The 22,060-nt window shown below is 40.5% G+C and overlaps 1 protein-coding gene across 1 annotated transcript in view; it reads right to left on the reverse strand.

Annotated features, from left to right (window-relative positions):
• Positions 1 to 21,786, reverse strand: part of Cry1 (cryptochrome circadian regulator 1) — a 57,937-nt gene extending 36,151 nt beyond the window's left edge. The window contains exon 1 of the mRNA XM_036170017.1: positions 20,754 to 21,786. Coding sequence (XP_036025910.1) covers positions 20,754 to 20,911 — 158 coding nt within the window. The 5' untranslated portion in view covers positions 20,912 to 21,786. The remainder of the gene's footprint in view (positions 1 to 20,753) is intronic.
• Between the last annotated feature and the right edge of the window lie 274 nt (positions 21,787 to 22,060).

The raw sequence follows: 22,060 nt of genomic DNA on the forward strand, positions 1-22,060 counted from the left end.
TCTCTGTGACACCCCCAAACATGAATGCAGTGACCCCCACCCCTCCACAAACATGCACGCACAAATAACAAATCCTTTCAGATTCTTAACTTCAATACATGCTACAAAGAAATTCCATCAAAAGTTCCACAAAAAAATCAATCACAAAATAGAGGAGAATCACTTCAGTTGCAAAATAAGAGATCTGAAAATAATTAAGAGCTTTTTAGAACTCATGAAAGATACTCATTAAGAAACACGTGAATCTCAAGCAAAGTACCAAAGAGAAAGATATTGGCAGGTGTTTGGAGAAGAAAGCCAATGACAGAAAACAGAGAGAGAGATGGAGAGGGAAATGTGAAGCCATGGGAATAATAATTTATAAAAGGCTCAGATCTGAAAAATAATGAAGACACACCTAAAACTTGTTGAATGCATCTTAAGTGGTCCTGTAGTAGTCAGTTTTACCTCACCACAACAAGATGTCTAAGACAACTACAACACTTTTGGAGGTTGAAGTGTAGATTGCATAGCCCTCCGTTCTACGAATCATTGTGGGACTGTGCAGGGAGATGAGTCGGGGCTGGGAAGGAGAAAGAATGAAAGGATGAGTGTGGACCTACAATCCCCCAGAGGACCTCCAAAGGCTCTACCAACTCACAACAGGACCCGCTTGTGCGCCAAATCTTCAGCTATGGAACTTGGAGGAGTACACAACCCAATGTCTACACCACAGCAGGAAGGAAGGAAATTCATCAACTTAAATACTAGGAAAGAAGACTTTAAGTTAGAAAAACAGCAGGAATCCCTAAAAAAAGTCGGAAACAGAAATTATAAAGATGTGAAAATAGAACATAAATTCATACTAGAAAAAGGTCAAAGGTATCATATGAACAAAGTTATAAACAGTAATACAAAAGTAATATAAAAAGTATGGTAGTTCATGCCTACAATCCCAGTATCTGGGCAGTTGAGGCAGGACAGTTTTTGGCCAACCTGGGCTACAGAGGGAGACCCTGTCTCAAAAAGCAAAGACAACAAAATAAAGAAAAACAAAACAAAATAATATAAACTTCTGGTTAAGAATAATTAAGAAAATAAGCAATATTAAGGAAAAAAAGGCATGACCTCAGATACTGATGGATTTAAATTAGAAGATAGTGTGGAGAAATTTTATGAAAATAAGTTAAAAACTTAAGGGCCTGGGGGAGATGGCTTACTCAGTAGTCATGAAGGCCTGAGTCTGATTTCCAGTATCCATGGAAAAGTTTGTCACAGTGCTGTGTGCTTGCAATTCCAGTGCTGTGGAGGTGGAGACAAGAGGATCTTGTCTAACAAGAGGATCGAGTCTAACTCGATAAGCTTCAGGTTCAGTGAGAGACCCTGTCTCTGGAAAACAATTTTAAAGGACACTCAACATTTACCTGTGACCTCCATATGCAATGTCACACACACACACACACACACACACACACACACACACACACACACACAGAGTCCATGCAGACAAAAATGAAAAACTTAAGATGACTAAGTTCCTTACTAAACATGACTTGAAGAAATGTAAAGTTTACCAAAATGGACTCAAGTGCAAGGAGAACATGTAATATGATCCTAATAGCTATTAAGAAAATCAAAGTTGGGATGCTGGCACACACGGAGGCAAGAGAACTGTTGAAAGACTAGACCAATGTGGGCTATAGAAAGAAGGGGCCAGCCAGGATTACACAGCCAAGCAAAACAACGAGCAAATAATCAGAGCTGGCATAGTAGTGCATGCTATGATCCTATTACTCAAAATAGAGACAGAAGGACCAGGAGTTCAAGGTCAGCTTGGCCTGCATGAGACTGTCTCAAAAAAACAGGGAAAAAAATTTTAAAAATCAATAGTTAAAAAGTTACAAAGAGCCAGGCAGTGGTGGCGCACGCCTGTAATCCCAGCACTCAGGAGGCAGAGGCAGGTGGATCTCTGTGAGTTCGAGGCCAGCCTGGTCTACAAAGTGAGCTCCAGGACAGCCTCCAAAGCTACAGAGAAACCCTGTCTTGAAACCCCCCCCCCCCAAAAAAAAAGAAAGAAAAAAGAAAAAAAAAGTTACAAAGACAAAGAAATCACAGCTTTATAGGCAAATTTCTATCAAATATTCAAGGAATGGATATTTTTATTTTTAATTTTAAAGAGGTTCTTGTTTCATACAGGGGGAAAATTAAAAACTAAAATTTTCTTATTCCTCTATGATCTCAAAAAACATAGCTATTTATAATCTAGAAATCATACTCCTTGTCTAATTTTAGACACTCCTGCATTGTGACTCCCAAAGTCAGGCTAAAGCAAATGTAATATATACTTCTGGGCTTTAGAGGACTTATATATAACTAAATAGCATCTGCCTAACATGCGTAAGAACATGCTGTCCTAGATCTAAGTCTAATGCTTTCTGTAGTCTGAGTTGAAATTGGTGGCCTTCAGATTAATAATAATAAAAATATTCTACTTTAAAAATCCATAATCAGCATAAGTTGGTTTGTTGAAGATTTGACCAATAGCCAAGATCTTATCATGAAAAGTTCTTCATTAGGGAAATACAAATCAAACTAGAAAGAAATATTATCTTTCCCTAACTAGAGTGCTATTATCAAGAAGATAAAAATAACAAATTCTGGCAAGGACAAGGAAGGGGCCTTTCATGGACTGAGGCAACATGGACACTGCATCAAGTGAATAATCCAGCTGTATTGAGATAGTATGCGGGAGCTAAGAAGCTGGTTCACAGAGTATAGAACAGAATGATGGCTACAGAATGAAGCGAGGAAGGAGAAAGGAACTGGGGAGGGGAAGACTGGAAATCAGCTATGCAGAAGAAACAGCTCTAATGTGGAGCTGGCGGTCTATAGCTTACCATTATTATTATATAGTCATAAAGAGCTAAAAGGGAAGAAGTTAAAGGTTCTCAACATGAAGAAATAATAGATGTTGAAAGTGATAAATATGCTAATATGATTTGGTCATTAGATACTGTATGCATGTATAATAATTATGTGCTATTATGTCATTTAATTTTTTAATTCAAAGAGGCTGGCATAAAACATTTTACAAAACAAAATAGAGCCAATGAGATACAAAATATAAAGACATGAAAAATATCTAACACATTCAAATGGATTTTTAAAAGGAGAAAAGAGAACAAATCATCAATGTATTAAAAAAGATAATAGCTGAAACATTTTCTAGACTGACAAAAGACACTGCGCACAGGTTTAGAAAGCTGGACACATCGATAAGGAATTAATAGAGTAATACACACAAACTGTCACTTAAAAATACTACACAGCATCAGAGAGAGGGAACATTGAAAACCAGACAAAGATAGTATGCTGCCCTCACAGAATTAGTATTGGGGGCAACAGTTGATCACACATGTCTATTATGCAGGGAAAAAAAATAACTGTTATCATGTAATTCTCTACCACAGTGTAAAAAAAAGGGGCTCTGGTATGGATGGAAAATTTATGACTAATGCTAAATGCTTGATCACCAGTTTGTGAAACAGGCAGGAGAATTTTTCAGAGATAGGGCCTTGTCATGGAAAAGGGACTATTAAGGGGGGGGGCACTTGTGACCTGACCTCATCTCCCTCTTGTGGCTTCCTAGAGGCTGTAAGGTCATGTAAGGTCATGCTCTAACACACATTCCCTTCCGTGCCACTCTACATTGACCTAGGTCTGATTCATGGGGCACAAGAATCATGACCTGAAATGTCTGAGACCATGAGCCAAAGCACAACTTTGCTTGTCGAGTTGATTCTCAGTATCCTGTGATGTGATGGACTTGACTGCAGCATCTTCAGACAAAAGATCCTCCTAGATTCCCTAGATCCTCCAGTACAGTGACCCCAAGTCTCCATGAGAGGAGGGATAAGGAACAAACAACATGCTAAATGTGGACAGAAGTCATCCCTGGCCTTATAAAATGACGAGGCCAAAGTGACGACAAATATGTACACCTCAGAAGGAGGTGGATTAGTGTACAATTTAAATGTATTTATTACCCATCAAAGGGACAAATTATTCATTAGCAGTAGACATGGATCTATACGCATCTGATAATAAATAATGAATAAAGTAATATATACTTCCCAAAGTAGTAGAAAGATATTAATAAAATTTAAATCAGTGAAATTAAAATAAAAGAGACAAAGCAACAGAACAGGAATGACAAAAAGAAAATATGAAATACGATGATTGACATACAGCTGCAGAGATGGCTCAGCAGTTAAGAATACTTGCTGTTGGTTCAATTCCTAGCACCTACATGGCAGTGCCTAACTGTCTGCAAATCCAGGGGATCCAACACCCTTTTCTGGCCTCCTTGGGCACTGCACACACATGGTGTATGGACATACATGTAGGCAAAATACCCATACACATAAAAATATATAAGTAAATAATTTTAAAAAGATGAATTATGTAAATCCAAATACCTTAGTAATAAAAACCATAAACAGGCTAAAGAGGGGCTTTAATCAAAATAAAAACTATTCAAACAAGTAAAAGGAAAGCAAAACCATGCTATTTACAAGATCTAAAACATAGACCCCTAGAAAGGCTGAAAAATAAAATATGAAAGTTTGTTATAAAAATACCAAAGAACTTGCTATAGTGTTATTAATTATAAATGTAACAGAATTTAAAGATACACTATAAAGTTCAAAATAATAGACAGCAGGAAAATATAATTACTTATACATACAACTATAATTCCTAATAATAAAAGCAAAAGGTGCCGGGCGTTGGTGGCGCACACCTTTAATCCCAGCACTTGGGAGGCAGAGGCAGGCGGATCTCTGTGAGTTCGAGGTCAGCCTGGTCTACTGAGAGAATTCCAGGAAAGGCACAAAGCTACACAGAGAAACCCTGTCTCGAAAGCAAACAAACAAACCAAAAAACCAAACCAAACCAAAACAACAACAGCAAAAAAGCAAAAGGCTTCAATTTGCCAGGTAGAAATATTTCTAATATTATAATGTCAAATGCATAAGGTACCAATTGACACATCTTCACACACAGCTCCATGACTAGGGATTTTTACTCTGATAATAAGTGACTAAGGTGGCTAATCTTCATTGCCAATTTTGACATCTGGTGTGGCCATGAAGATGATGATGAAGACCCATAGGAGACTCTATCCCATGGGCTGGGACCCAGGCAGAATGGAAGGGAAAGAAAGTAGTGGCATTCCTACCTCTCTTACTGGCTTTAAACCATATGAACTGCTCTGCCCTGCCCCTCGCCATGATGGACTGACACTTCGGCAACCAACTCCTCTGTAACCAACTCCTCTGCAAACAAATCCTCTGTAACCAACTCCTCTGTAACGAACTCCTCTGTAACCAACTCCTCTGCAACCAACTCCTCTGCAACCAACTCCTCTGCAACCAACTCCTCTGTAACCAACTCCTCTGTAACCAACTCCTCTGTAACCAACTCCTCTGTAACCAGCTCCTCCTCCCTTAAGTTGTTTCTGTCAGGATTCAGTGATAACAATGAGAAAGTAAACAATGCACTAAGATAAGTACACCAAAAATAAGCAGAAAAGATTTGGACAATACATGAAAAACTCTGGCCTAATTGAAAAAAAAAATTCAAGTGTCTCCTCCTTACTAACCATAATGTTAATCTGGAATATATAAATATATTTCCATATATATAAGGTATACATATAGGACATTTTATCTGAATATGTTAGACATTAAAAGTCAAAACATTGTCAAAGAACTGAAATAAGACAGCATATTTTATAGCTTCTTGTATTTAAGCTCAAAAATAGTATTAAAAAGTTAACTAGAAAAATGTGTATTGTTATAAATATTAAGTATATAATCAATGTTTCTAAATCACTAATCAAAGAAAACAAGTATAATAAACTTTACAAAATAATTTGGAAATACTTAACAATGAAACTCATATAAAGAGAATGTGAGCTACAACTGTAAAGTCAAGCAAAGGAACACTTACTACGTAATGCTGACCCTTGAAAAATGGAAAGGCTAAAAACTGATCTTATTAAGCATAATAGGCTATTTCAAGCCAAACTGCATTTCAGTAAATCAGGGTATGAAAAAGAAAGAAACCAGAAGAGGTTAGTGAGAATAAAAAAAATGCATGGTGCTGGTGGATATAGCTCAGTGGTATACTGCTTGCCTAGCAGATGCAAGGACATGGATTCAATTCAATCCCTAATACGGGAAATAAATAAGGAAAAAACAACAACAACAAAACCCAATAGAAAAGAACAGTAAATTCAGATCTCAAAAGATCTTTAACTAACATCTAATCAAGACAAAAAGAGAAAAGACATAAATAAAAACTACAAAAAGTGAAAAAGTCCAGACTGGTGGCACATGTCTTGAATCCCAGCACTGGGCTCAGGAGGCAGAGGCAAGAGGATCTCTCTGACAAGGCCAGCCTGGTCTACATAGCAAGTTCCAGGACAACTAGAGTTTCATGGTGAGCTCTGTGTTACCAACCTGACTGCCTAAACATGAGCTGAACAAGGACAACAACAACAGACACGCTAAGAAAGCCCAGAGGCCCACACTAAGAACTACAGGCAACTAAGGATGCTGAGCTCAGGAGAAACAGTCTTACCCAAGGAAGAGCATATCCATTGGTTACCCAATTCCAATGGTCATTCCTAAAAACGTACTTCCAAGTAACATCACACAGACTGAGTAGGTAGTATTTGTGTATTTAGGAATGGGTATATATCTATATATGTATATGTATATGTATATGTATATATATATATATATATATACACACATACATAGAGATATATATGTTACATAATATACATAGATGTATGTAACAATTATTGAAATAAAGAGGCCATGGGGGAAGATCTGAGAGAAACTGGAGAAACAGAAGACATGATCAAAATATATGAAAACAATTTTTTTCCAATAAGGAAAAAAGAGGCTATAAATTTGAAACAGAAAATTAAAAAAAGGTATATGGGAAGATTTGGAGGGAAAGGAAGAGGAAATGATATAATTATATTATGATCTCAGAAAATAAAAGAAATAATTAAAAATTTTATGATAAAAAGAAAATGAAAGGGCAAAATGAGTATAGGTGATATATACATTTAAGTCAAACACATAAAAAAGTCAAATGTATTCAATTTTAAATAATAATCAGGTGATTTAGGCCAGCCTTGGCACTGAAACAGGAGTTACAATAGATATATAGATCACCTTCTTAAAGGCAGCTAAGAGCTAACAGACAGTAGGGAGTCACAAACTAATGGTGAGCAGAGCAGAGTGTGCAGTCGGCTTCTGCCCTGACAGGGTGCAGATGCCAGAGAACCTGAACTGCTGGCTCTGATGGCTTCATCATGCAAGGACAGCATCAAGACTTAGTACCAGAGTAGACATGAAGTCTCAATGAAGACTTTGAAAACATTAAGCCAAAAGTTCTAAAAGCCACACATACATAGTAGGGAAGGTTGAGGCACAAACAAACCGGTCTCCGCACTTTATGGTGAGATTTCCTTGGCTCATGGGGGAGGGGTAAACTAGAAAACACTGACCAACTCTACAGTGGATTTGCAGCCCAAAATTTAATTTTCAGTGTGCTGCAAGAAAACTTAGAATGCCCTGGAATGGAGTTAGTAACTTTGCTACCTCTAAGAAGTTTAAACTCTCTCTGATTTAAACATCTTCTATACCTCTGTATGTTTCATATTTTTTTCAAAGACTATATGAAAATTTTCAATGTGGCTATGGGTTGGGTTTACCTCTAAAGGAGGAATCATTCTTGATAGCAACAATGGAGTTTAAGAGAGGACACAGCATTTTTAATAAGCTGAAAATAAACCCAGCAGCATAAAGGTCTATCTTCATCAAAATAGCCTTCAATAATTAAAACAAATACGTAAGACACATTTTGATAAAAAAGCATTTTTCTTCAAAAGATGTCACTGAAGGAAATTCTAAATTCTATGTTTCAGGCACAAGTAAAAAGATCACAAATAATTATAAAGTATGCAAGAAAAGATACAAAGGAAAGAAAAGCACTGGATTCATGTCTTCCAAGTACTCACACTATAGGACAAAATAGTTACAGAAGCACGCAATACACTATAAAGTACTGTACAATATTTAATAACACTTCTGTAGACAAGACTAAAAATATGAACTGATGAGACAATCACAAAAACAGAATAAACAGTTCAAGAAATGCCAAGTGGAAAGATTCCTGCAGTGTGTAGGCCTTGTGTACATAGGAAAGCCTGATAAACGATAGGATGTGCTTTGGTAAGATCTGTGTATGTTCTGAGTGAGTCTTTGGAGAGTTTTATCTGGAAGCGTGTTATCTGATCTACTGGTATTAAGTGGTGGTAGACCTTTAGGAGGAAGGCCCTGTTAGAAGTTGACTAAGTCATGGATTCTGTACCTTTTGAAGGGGTTAACTTAGCTCTCATAAGATCAATTTGGTTTTCATGAGAGCAGGCTATCATAAAGCATGGCCACCTGACATACTTGGTCTCTTCTGCATGCAGTAATTTCCCTTTCTGCTGCTCACCCAGGTTATGACCCTAGGCAGGAAAACAGGTGACCTGTGAGAACAGACCATGTTATTTAGAGGAACTTTGATACAAATAAATCCGTCTTTATAAAGTATAGTGTCTAGTATTTTATAATAGCAATACTCAACACACTAAGATTGATAAACTGGAAATCAGAAAGCAGTATAACACAACAGTTTAAACAGATAGAGTCTGTCTATCCAATTATGAATGAGAATAATGGGAAACTGTGATTGACAGGAGAAGTAAAAGAATATCTCTTTCTGTCCCTACGAGTTTTCTCATAGGCCCAAAGCTTGAAGACGAGAGGATCAGCTCATAGTCAAGTAAAATGAACAAGAATTTTTATGTGTTAGGGATTTTAAAAATGAATTTTAAAAGTAGAAATTGTTAATAATGCTAGTGTGTGTGTGTGTGTGTGTCAGAGATTAACATTGGGTGTCTTGTTCTTTTGCCCTCCACCTTAGTTTCTGAGACAAGATCTCTCTTTGATCCTAGAGCTAACCAAAGGAATAGCTAGGCTGGCCAGCCAGTGAGTTACAGAGATTAGTCTGTCTTGCCTCATCCCCTCACTCCCCAGTCATGGAGTATACAGACACAACATATGCCTGGATGTTAAGGCAGATGCAGCAGATCTGAACTCAGGTCTTAACAAGGCCTTTTACCCACTGACCAGTTTCCCCAGACCCTAGGGTTACAGTTTTTACTCAGGGTTTGTCACAGTCATATTGGGGTATAGGAAAACCAGCTTATGAAATAAACACCAAGCCTCACCCTAACTATTTGATAGATGGAGGTCAGAAACTGAAAATATACTTTTTAAAAAAAACTTCCTTCAAAAGACTGGAAGAGGGCTGTGAGTGAATTTTCTGTGGTAAAAAGATATGTTATTCTATTATAATTGGGATTGTTGTTACCTGGACCTATCAGTTTATCAAAACCCATCAAACGATATAGATTTAGGACCTGAGGCAGGCAAATGTAAGAGACCTTCATTTGGTTTCAGGTCGTGCACACCCATCCCTCTTGTAACAATGCACTTGGCAGTTCTTTCAACTGTGGGTAGCACACAGCCTTCTCCAAACAATGCAGCTCCCATCATCATCAATTCATCATCTTACTTCATGAACAACCAACTTAATAACTATTCTGGACATTATTCTATATCTTTACATCCACAATGTGCATATATGTGTATGTGTGTGTGCATATATATATTCTATACTTTTGACATCCACAGTACATATGGTTCCTCTCTATACTGCATATTCCCACTGTCAATCACTCCATTTCCAGGGGACATGGGGAAAGGACATTCTAACCTGGCTGCTCAGTGCTGAGTGGAGGTAGAGCTGAGTAGTTTTAGAAAGAAGTTTGGAAGGCTTGTGACATGATGACATATTTAGGCAGATCCAGACATGGACACCATACTGGACTCTGACCTCCTCCAGCTATTTAAATGAAAACCCAGGAGGGGTTTCTCTTTTGCAGAAGGAATTATAGAGAGATTGAAAATAAAAGGAAGGAGTTGTGGGAAGCAAAGAGCAGTTTCTAATTAATCCTTATGATCATGTAACCAGAGAGATAAGAACCTTCATAAAAGGTTTTGGGTTTAACTATTTTTTGTGTAGGAATGGCTCACCTGCACTTACGTGTAGCATGTGTGAGCAATGCCCTTGGAGGTCAGAAGAGGCAACAAATCCCCTAGAACTAGAGTTACAGATGGTTGTGATCTGCCATGTGGCTGCTAGGAACCAATCCTGATCTTCTGCAAGAGCTACAAGTATTCTTAATCACTGAGCCATCTCTCCAGCCCCACAGGTGACAATTAAAAAAAATCATTTTATTATTGTTTTTGTAGTGTTGATTGTCAAACCCAGAGCCTCATACCTGGGTAGGCATTCTGTCACTAATAGCTACTCTAGCCCTGTGACATATTTTTAAAACTGTATTCATCTATAATGGAATGCTCTGAATGTTTCTAGACACTGACGTATATATTCTATGGTGGATGTTGTGTACCTTTTTATCTTTTTTTTTTGAGCTGGGGATTGAACCCAGGGCCTTGCACTTGCTAGGCGAGCGCTCTACCACTGAGCTAAATTAAATCCCCAACCCCATGTACCTTTTTAAAAGCTCTACCCTCACTCCATTTTTTGCTTAAACAATCCTCATCCTCCTTAGATTATTTAGCAGGAGACTGCTTTTTGCTTTGTTTTTTTGAGACCAAGTCTTGCTATACTGCCCAGAATAGCCTGGAAATTGCTTGAACTTCCTGACTCAGCCTGAGTGCTGGGATTACAGGTGTGTACCACTGCACTCACTCAAATTGATTTCTTGAATCTTACGGAAAGCTCTACCTAGTAGTTGCCCTGACCTTTGGCCTCAAGCAGTAGAGTGTAAACAGAATGAAATTAGAGAGATGCAAAAGACATACATTGGAGTTTGTGCTAGAATGCCTGCCCCAGGTGCAAAAGCAAGGAAAGAGCTCTGAAGCACACTGCTTTGGTTTTCATGATGGTAAAGATGTATAAATTAAAGTCCTCAGAGGGGAAAAATAACCGCATCATTGTTAAAGTATCTACAAGGCTAAATGGCTGAACTGTGTGATTATGGAGAGCAAACATGTTATAGGACATAAACAAATTACTTTGGGCTATTTTCAGTCCCTTTGAAAGTCATTCATTGCCTGCCCTGTGTCTGATGGTAACTACCAAAACTTTAAAGTTGGGCAATGGTGGCGCACGCCTGTAATCCCAGCACTCGGGAGGCAGAGCCAGGCAGATCTCTGTGAGTTCGAGGCCAGCCTGGGCTACCAAGTGAGTTCCAGGAAAGGTGCAAAGCTATACAGAGTAACCCTGTCCCGAAAAAACAACAACAAAAAAACCCAAACAAACAAAACAACAACAACAAAACTTTCAAGTGTGTTAACAGACCACCAGCTTCTATCACTCCAAAAGCCAGGATGTCTCCAGCTGGAGGCTGAGACCTCTAACAGTTTCCTTGCTGTGCTGTATAGTCTCCTGTGGTCCCCAGCAGTGTTTGTAAAATACCTTCATTTATGACTTTATTTGTTCTGTAACTATAAAATCTCATCTAATTACTTCCACAGCGAAACATAGTATTTGGGGCAACTCGAATCTGTGCTCACAGTCCAGGCTACTCATATTTGGTTGCAGAATTACCTCTTCTTCCCTTTGAGGTGAAAGCTATTTTTATGACAAATGTAATATTTAAAGCTCCTTGTCATCTTACAATCATAAGAGGAAAACCAAGAATACATGAATACATGCGCTTCCATTATTTCCTTCCCCCTTTTTTTTTTTTTTTTAAAATAATTAGATTTCTCTTTGTAGCCCAGGGCAGCCTCAAAGTCTCAACATTCCTTCCTGTCTTAGCCTCTCAGATGCTGGGTCTATGTATAGTCTCTATTCGTCTACAAAGTAATGTCAGAGACACAGTCTGTGACTCCCTGGCTAAATAAATCTGTCTTAATTCAGAGATATCCCAGGATCATTCTTACTATGTATTTACAGAAATCAATCAACCCACCTGTCTTTCTTTCCTCCATCCTCCCCTCTCTTGCTAGTCCACTCTGTCTCTAAACACTCTCATGTGGAACCCTATCTTTAAAAGCTCCTTCCTTATCAATGGTTTTATTCACTAGAGTCTCAATTACCTACAATCAAGTGAGGCCTCAAAACAGTAAATCCCAGAAATAAACAATTCATGGGTTTTAAATTACTTTTATTGAACTATACTGCTAAAATTACTCGATTTTATTAATTATCACTAATAACCTCTTAAGTGTTATATATATAGTGTTTGATAGCCATATGTACATATACACACACACATATATATACATATATATGCATATATATGGTTATATATTTGGTGGTGTTTTGGGACACCTGGAGACATCTTAGAAAGCATCCCTGTAGACAAGGGATTTATTTATTTTTGATTTTGGTTTTTGGAGACAGGGTTTCTCTGTGTAGCTCTGACTGTCCTGAAACTCACTCTGTAGATGAGGCTGGCCTCAAAGGTGTGCACCATCATGCCTGGCTACTATTTTCAGCGGCACAACTCCTGGCGTGTATTCACTGGTGCATATTGGTGTGTGTGTGTGTGTGTGTGTGTGTGTGTGTGTGTTGTACAAGTGTGTTCATGTTTGTATGAATGCATGTGCTCAGGTGTCTTCTAGAGCTCATGTATTTAATAGAGACTGGGTCTCTCTTTTGTGTGTCCCTAGCTGGCCTCAATGAACTCACAGAGCTCTTCCTGCCCCTGCCTCTGCCTCTTCGAGCTGAGATTAAAGGCCTGTGCAACCACATATAGCACTTTATTTTTAATATAGGCTCTCTCACTAAACCTGGAGCTAATCTCTAGGTATCTGCCTGTTTCCACACACAAGAGGCAGGAAGCTGGAGATACAAACTCAGATTCTTATGAACATCTGAGCCATTTCTGCAACCTGATTTGAGACAAAGTCTCATCTGGCTCAGGCTGGCCTCAAATTCCCTATGTTGTGAGGTTGACCTTGAACTCCTCATCTTCTTGCCTCCAATTCCCAGGTGCTGGGATTACAGGTAAATGCCATTATGCTTGGCATTCTTTTTTTTTTTTTTTTTAAAGACATATATAGTATGAACCCATATTTATTTCCCTATCAAACTTATTTCCCACTCAAACTTGGACCTTTAAACGTACATAAAGAGATAACTGAAATATTTACAATATTTAAGATGTAATTTCCAATTGAGAGATCAAGTTTTCAAGCCTCTTTGTACTATTTTGATTTGCTTGGTTTCTGCTATAAAGATGTATCTTTTTTTTTCTCACAAAAAAGTCATTGTTTTAAAAGCCCTAATATCTGCCGGGTGGTGGTGCATGCCTGTAATCCCAGCACTCGGGAGGCAGAGGCAGGCAGAGCTCTGTGAGTTCAAGGCCAGCCTGGTCTACAGAGTGAGTTCCAGGAAAGGCACAAAGCTACACAGAGAAACCCTGTCTCGAAAAAACCAAAAACAGCCCTAACATCATCTAAATCTTAAGACTATTTAGAAATCCAAAGAATAGCCAGAATGGTGGGTGGTATATGCCTATAATCCATTCAGCACTCAGAATGTCTAGGGCAGGAGGATTGCCACAATGTCACTTCGGCTATATACTGAGAACCTATCTCAAAACAAACAAATGAACACCCGGCCCCAGTGTGCAAAGAATAAAAAGAAACCCAGAAAAAAGTAAAGTAAATAATCTATGGTGATTTCTAGGGCTCAAAAATGCCCAAAAGTGGTACGGGAAAGGTTGTCATCAAAGAGTTAAAAATGCAGTTAATTCCAAACAATTATGACTAATGTGGCCATAGAAGTTTAATGCAACTACTAAAAAATATTCTAGAAATAAAATAAAACATAAATGTGGAGCTAAGATGTGGATACAGAAGATGGAAAAGAAAATGTATTAATAGGTTTATTTTATTAAGGGTAAGGTCACAGACACTGCTTCTTAATTGTTAAGATAAAATTAGATTTAAATATACTGTTAGAAATTTAAAGTAACCACTAATAAAACAAAAGTAAAAGGATATAAAATTGTTAATCTACCAAAAAAGGCCAATAAGGATAAAATCCACTTAAAAATAGAATAAGAAGGGGCTAGAGAGATGGCTCAGAGGTTAAGAGCACCGACTGCTCTTCCAGAGGTCCTGAGTTCAATTCCCAGCAACCACATGGTGGCTCACAACCATCTATAATGAGATCTGGCACTCTCTTCTGTATACATAATAAATAAATAAATCTTTAAAAAAAATAGAATAAGAAAAAATAAGAGGGAAAACACAAGAATAAAATTCTAAAGTCAGTGATAACAATAAATGTGAAGGGATTATATTTTGCTGTCAAATATTAAAAACTCAAAGCAGATTATTTGTCTATGGTATAGAAGAGTCAGTCACACAAACTGGACCTGGTAGCACAGGCCTGAAATTACAGTTCCCTGGAAGGCTAAGGCAGGAGGATTCAAAGTTCAAAGCAAACCTCAACAACTTAGTGAGATCCTATCTCAGAAAATTAAAATGAGGCTGAGGATGTAGCTCAGCCATATAGCCTATATATAGCTGTGTGAGGCTCTGCTTTTATCTCGAATAGCAGGAAGAGAAATCATCATTTAAAGGAAAAGGAAAAACAAAGATAAATCAGATAAATAAAAACAAAATTATGCAAAGCCAAAAGTACTCAATAAAAGAAATAAGGAATAAATTATAGAATGATTTGTAAGCCACAGTCCATAGGATCTTAGGATGAATGCATATAATCCACTGCTTGCTTCTGTATGGCTTGTAAGCTGAAGTCATTTTTATATTTTCAAAGGGTTGCATAAAAATAAGAGACTCTATACTTATGGTTTACAAAGCCTAAAATACTCACTGTGTGAGCCCTTTAAGAAAAAGTTATCATTTTCGGACATTTTGTACAATTATAACAGGATCACCTAAGACTGGAAAATCCATAATATATAGAAATTTTGCTCACATTCTAGAAAGTCTAAGATCCAGAGACCAACATCTGGTGAGTGCCTGCTTGCTTTATCACCCCATTTGATAAGTGGAAGGGAAGACACTTAGACGTGCACACACAAGGACGGAGACCCATTTTACTAACACGGCTCTAAAGACCTCTCAACACTGTGACACAGGGTTAAATGTGCAACACTAGGACACTGGGAACACTCTCAAACCCAAGCAGCTGCCAACGTAGCCTACATACTCTAGGTTGACAAAAGGTCTAAGAGAGCATGATTCATAACTCACTGATGTACAGAGGCCTCTATGTGTTAAGGAAATCAAACTTTAATCATACATACTTTTATCACTTAGAATGTCCAATATGTTTTCTTTAGCATGTTGATATTGGCATGTATAAATTTTATATATTACACAGTTGAATTTACCAATTTTTTAATTGTTTTCAGAGATATAAGTTAGAAAGGGGTTTTCCACTTTAACTGTATTTTGCTTAAATATTCTTCTAATTTGAGTTTAAATATTCAAGAAATTAGCTTTCCCAAGACCTTCTGTGACCACGAGAAAATGACAAAACTCTAACTGCAAGACAGCAGAGATCAATGGAGGGAATTCCTGAGGTGTGGAGGTGTGGGACAAATAGAGGACAGAAGGAAGACTTTGAAACTCTTCTTGCTGGAAAGACTCAAGCTGTCCTCTGCTGAGCCCCTGAAGAATGCTCACAGCTGATGAAGTCCTACCATCACACCACCTCCCCCACCCCCACTGTTAACCAGCAGAGCCTGGGGAAGAACACACACATTATCATCTCTGCATCTGAAGTCACCTTAGCTCTGAGGTAAGGCAGTGTCCTGTCCAGCAAATTCTGCCTTGCTGCAGATAACCACTACTTCTGGCTCTACAACCTTTCTACCCCCTCTTCAGAGACATCCCTGAACCTACAGGAGAACAAGGAAAGGGGACCTTATCAAATAAACACTGTTGAACTACACATTACCCCAATCTTCTGTATCTTAGATTAAGACACAATGTATCCAGCAACACCTCTGAATTGTTTGTTACCATGTGACCTTGGATATTTCAACATACATCTTCATCTCATCTAAAAACAGCAATAACCCACCTTCCTCCTCCATGTCTATGCTCCAAACAGGACATAGTGCCTGTGGTATATGACACTGACAAGAGCTTTTATCTTGCTCCAGACTTGACAGATTCTTAACATTACCCATCAAGCAAGAGACTTTAAGTTGCTTTTCCATATCATAAAGTATCCTTTTGTTTCTGGCCTAGAACTAGTAAGAATGAATGCTGGATAAGTGTTTTCAACATCTCCGGAAATGATTTTTTTCTTTGATCCACTTACTTATATTAACTATTATCAACAATTTATGTGAATGTATAAATTACATGTACTGAATTATCCTTGCATTCTTGAGGTAAGTCTAAGGTATATTTCAAGTGTTTCTATAGTCTATTTAACATATCTTCATGTAGTTTCCTTTAATTTTCACTGTGTTTAAGAACCATTTGTATAGAACTCACCTGTTCTTAAAACTTAAAGCTGGGCAGTGGTGGTGCACAACTTCAATCCCAGCACTCGGGAGGCAGAGCCAGGCGGATCTGAGTTCGAGGCCAGCCTGGTCTCCAAAGAGAGTTCCAGGAAAGGCACAAAGCTACACAGAGAAACCCTGTCTTGAAAAACAAAACAAAACAACACCAAAAATCTTAAGACTGTAAGTGCTGCTGTTTCTTCTGGGTAGGGCTTAACTATCACTGTTTTAGAGCAGAACAGATTTTGAGGCCCTCACAAGACCTCTCAAGATCTGGCTACTAACACTCCTCCTGGAGAGAGGGGGGGGGTCCCAAGGATTATGAGGCTTTCACCAGGGCCATCCTCCTCCTGAGGATGTAAAAGAAGCAAACAAGTGATTGGGGTGGGTCTCCCTGCTGACATGGCTATCTGAGCTGACCATGCTCCTGTAAATAAATCCAAGATACTCATTGGTTTAACAGGCTGCATGTGGATGGAATCCTTTCTTTGTCTGTCAATGCCCTCCCTGAGAAGTCAGTAGATATTACTTTATATCTCCCTGGGAAGTCACTCAATAAACCTAAACCATGAAACTATCTGGATCCTGGACCTCATGCTTTTTGTGAAGGTGATCCTTTTAATATTACTATTACTTATAATTTTATAGGAGGTTGTTTTGCTTGTTTGTTTCTGAGGCAGCACCCTGCAATGGAGTACAGGCTGTCCTCTAACTTTCAGCAATTTTTTGTTTGTTTGTTTGTTTTTTGTTTTTCTGGACAGGGTTTCTCTGTGTAACAGCCCTAGCTGTCCTGTAACTAGTTCTGTAGACCAGACTGGCCTCGAACTCACAGAGATCCGCCTGCCTCTGCCTCCTGAGTGCTGGGATTACAGGTGTGCACCCTCATGCTAGGTAATGACAAATAAAACAGAAAAGCAGCTAGTAAGCCTAAGACACAAAAAAGAGAAAAATCCAAATGCCTATTTGCAACAAGAGACCAGAACAATAACTGTATTAAGAGTTTAAATGTGCTATATATTTCAGTAATACATATAAAAACAGAAGTTGTAAACTAAATGTAGACATTTGAAGAAAATATGAACAAAAGTTAAATAAACTAGAAACTATAGGGTTGAAAAGTATGTCAAAGATGACCTACATGTTTCCTATTGAAATCATATACTAGAAGGAAAAATGGGTAAGCATGTAGGCACACTTGTAGCTTTAGTTACTAAAAATTAAGAGGCCTTATATGTGATAGCTTCAATTATGTAATTAATGTTTAAATAATAAAAGTAATGTATTCACTGAAAAAATATTTTAATTTTGTTTTCTGAGATTGGCTTTAATACAGTCCAAGCTGACCTCAAAATCACCACCTAGCTGAGGACGACCTTGAGTTTCTGATTCTCCTAGCCTCTTCCTCTCAAGTGCTGGGATTATTTATAAGCATGTATCACCACACCTGGCTAGCAGGTTTTCTCAGTCATCACTTTAAGGTATGCACTAGTAGCTAAATTAAATAGAGTAACTAACTCATCCTTAAACTCTAGATCTAAAAAGGAAAATTAAATCAATATTCATCAGTTGACTACTATAGTCACTATGCTACAAGGAATGCAGACTCCAACCCCAGCTTGTTTCCTTATTTCCTTTAGGTCCATGTTCTCACACTCAGCTTTATTTTCCTCTCTATTACACACCCCGCTGCACACACACATTCTGTCTTTTACAGCAGAGACTTTGGTTTATTCCCTGCTGCAAATCTCCTAGGAATAGAACTTTCTATGAATAGGAAGAACAGCAATCAATTTTTGAGTAAATGAAATTGTAGCTTCTCTTCAGGAAGGTACAATCTGCTAAATGGAAGAGAGAAATGAATGCATATTACACCTCTATGGTCTGAATGTTGCATCCATCCCCACAAACTCTTTGATGAAACCTAATCTCCAATGTGATGGTATTGTGGGGCAATCAAGTTAGGAGAACTCTACCCTCAGGAGTGTGATTAATCCCATCATCAGACCTGTGAGAGCCTTTTCAATTCCTTCACACTGTAAGAACATACAGAACATGCCATCTATGAAGTAAAATGCCCCTGCTAGGTATCAAATCTACTGGGGCTTTCATCTTGAACTTCTTAGCCTCTGGTACTGAGAGAAATCATGTCTATTATTTGTAAATTATCCAATATAACATATTCTATTATAGCAGCCCAAACCAGCTAATGATACCAAATATTCATCAACAAAACAGTACTTCCTGAGAATGCATAAGAAGCAATACTAAACACAGTGTAAGAGTTCAGAAGACTGCAACATCCTAGACCACACAAAAAGTGACATTTGGGCTGAGTCTTGGAGAGATGAGCAGACTTTTTAAAGTTCACAGTTTAATGGTTATTTAATGATGTGCAGACATAACTTTCCAGGATGTTTTTATCACCTCTGTGCCATAGCTACTCCCTTCCAACTTCCCAGTGTCCCCAGGACTAAGTCACCACTAAACTGCTCTCTGTCCCTGTGTATTTGCCCGTTGTGGATACTTCATATAAGCACAGCCATATAATATAGGAAATCTATGACTAGCTTCTTTCACCTAGCATGCTTTCATGGTTCACCCACACATCATACAACATGCATCAATATTTCATTCCTTTATGGCCAACTAACTAGTACAAGGCTATACCACAGCACAAAGTCCAGTAATCAGCTGATGGACATTCGGGTTTCCATCTTCTCACTATGGTGATGTAGCTCCTTTTGTTCTTCCTAACCCCACAACCAACTTGCCAGAACATTTCTGTGCAAGCCATTTTCACCTTGTATCTAGACAAATACAAGCGACCTAAGTGGTCTTCTCACTTCTTGTCTTCATTCCCTGATTCATTGTGTTCTCAGAATCACAACCAAGAACATTTTTCCCAACTTAAGTCAGATCACATCACTTCTCTGCTCATAACCCTGTAATCATTTCCACTTTACTGTGAGCAAAATCACAGACCTTGGTAAGCGCTTAAAGCTCTGTTCACTTGTACCTATTACAACTCCGACCTCAATACTCACTACTTCCCCATTCACTCTGCTCCAGTCATTCTGGCTGGCTGTTCCTTCCAAAGGTCAAGCACATTCTCACCTCGGGCCTTTTCCTGGAATGTTCTTCCTTTAGATAGCTGCATCCCATCACTTCTTAACCTGCTATCATGTTCTCCACTATTTTTACACCAATCAACGTTTTTCCCCTGGTTCTGAGGACTAAACCTCACACACACTAGGTGAGTATTTGTCCAGTGAGCTATGTCCCCAGCTAACTAACAGTATTTTAAATTGGGGCTCCATCCTATTCCTGTTCACCTCGTCTCTTTGCAGTACATCTCATCACCTAAAAGATTACATATATATTTCCCTTTCTCAGACATATGCCCGAAGAGGACAGACTTTGTTCACAGCTCTATCCCTCACATTCAAAGCTATGCCTGGCAAATACGCTATCAATACATCTGCCAAACTAATGCTTCCGTCTCATTCAGCCGCACGACCATCGACCCTGTTTGTTCAGAAAGAGCTCATAAAATGTCCCGAGAGTTTCTTCCAGTGTGGATGGATTCCCTAGAAAGATTATACTTTGCCTCGAAAGAAAAACTGTGCTTTATCTTGTCAACCACAAGGAGGAGTTGAGGAGTGAGCTGGGCAAAGAAATCAGGTAATTCTTTCCCTTGCTTTTCCTCCTGTAACCTCAAGGGGGAAGAAAGCTGGATCTGAAACCGGCTATAATAAATGAATGGTTTTTCTCCACATTATGCGTTACCTAGACACACGTCAACAGTAAAGATTACAACCCTTCTATAGGCCAAAAATCAAGGCCTGGGAGTGTTTAATTCCTCTACTTCACAAACCAGATAAGAGTTCCCATCAACACAGGCACAAAACTTACGACGAAGACCAAGGCGTTCCGGGTCGTCAGTAGGCTCTCCTATTAAGTCTGTACTAGTTAATATTGACCACATCTATAATTCTTACACGGTGTAAGCAATCGGTCGCTGGGCTAAAGCCAAATCTCAGATCTGATACTAACTCATCCACACCCGACTCGCGTACACGGATCAATTTCCCAAGCGCTTCGCACTCACCGCCACCTGTTGATGCCCACGTTGGAAGAGCCGGCGAACCAGGGGTCGAGGATGTAGACGCAGCGGACGGTGTCGGCGCCCTGGATGCACTCCTTCAGGGCGGGGTTGTCGTGGAGCCGGAGTCCCTTTCGGAACCAGTGCACGGCGTTCACCCCCATGCCCGGGACGCGGCTGGTCACCCCGACTTCCTTTACCGAGAGCTTCAAGGGAGAGAAGCCGGGCTCATAACCGACACCTGCGCTTCCAGGAGAACCTCCGCACGCGAGGAGTGGGGAAGGGACGGCAGAGAGGGGACGGGAGGGGGCGACGCCGAGGCCGGGCGCCGAGGCGGCGAGCGCGCAGCTGGCAGATGAATGGAGGCTGCCGAGGCGCCGAGGTCCACGGGCGACGTCCTTCAGGAGCCCGCGCCCGCGGCCAGCGTCCGGAGGACTCGCATACCTTCCAGGGCCTGCGATCCCCGGAGCGCGAGCGAGCGCGCGGGGCTCGAGCCGCCACGACGGCCCGAGCTGGCCGCAGCAGCCCCGGGAGGCTCGTCACGGAAACCTCGCCCTTAGCGAGGCGGCCCTCGAGGAGACGGCGGCGCGTCCCAAGCGCTCTCCACCAGCGAACACGAGCTCCCCGCGGGCTGCGCGCGACGCGGCCTGTGCGCCCCGGAGCGGGCAGGGAGCTCAGATCGCGCGGGCTGGAGCACCAGGCCGCTGGACGTTCGCCGGGCCGGTCACCGGTCCCGAGGCTGCCCGGGTGACTCCGCCGCGTCAGCGGCCTCCGCCCCGCCCCCGGCTCCTCATTGGGCGCCGCGCGCCCCACGTGACCACCGGCACCTCACGTTTCTGAAGTGTGTTTACTACGCCGGGCCCAGACCGCGGCGAGAGCCGCGGTGCCGGGTGTTTCCGCGCCGGCGGAGGCGGCTCGGCGCTCGGGACCTCAGTTCTCGCCCGGCAGCCGGGCTCGCCGCCTCTGCGGGTCTCCTCGGCCCCAGGCCGCTGGCCCGGGAGGCCCCAGGCCGCGGGGGAGGGGGAGGAGGCGTAGCCCGGCACCAGGGGGCCGGGAGCTGCTTCCATTGGCTGAGGCCCGCCGAGGCCCGGATGAGCACGGGGCTGCGGGGAGCTCGCGGGCGCGCGCTCTGCTGGGCACGGCGCTCGTGCGCCCTCGCGCTGTACTCGGAGGGGCCCCGACGGGAGCGCGCCCAGGGTTCTTCCCGTAGGGTGGAAGGGAAAGCTGGGGCCAGTTCGGGCTACCCCGAGAGCTGAGGCGGAGCTGTGTGCTTCAGTCCACGTTAACCGGAGTCCTCCGCTCTGGAAGGAGCG

This window comes from Onychomys torridus, chromosome 20 (assembly GCF_903995425.1).
Source record: "Onychomys torridus chromosome 20, mOncTor1.1, whole genome shotgun sequence".
NCBI lineage: Eukaryota > Metazoa > Chordata > Mammalia > Rodentia > Cricetidae > Onychomys > Onychomys torridus.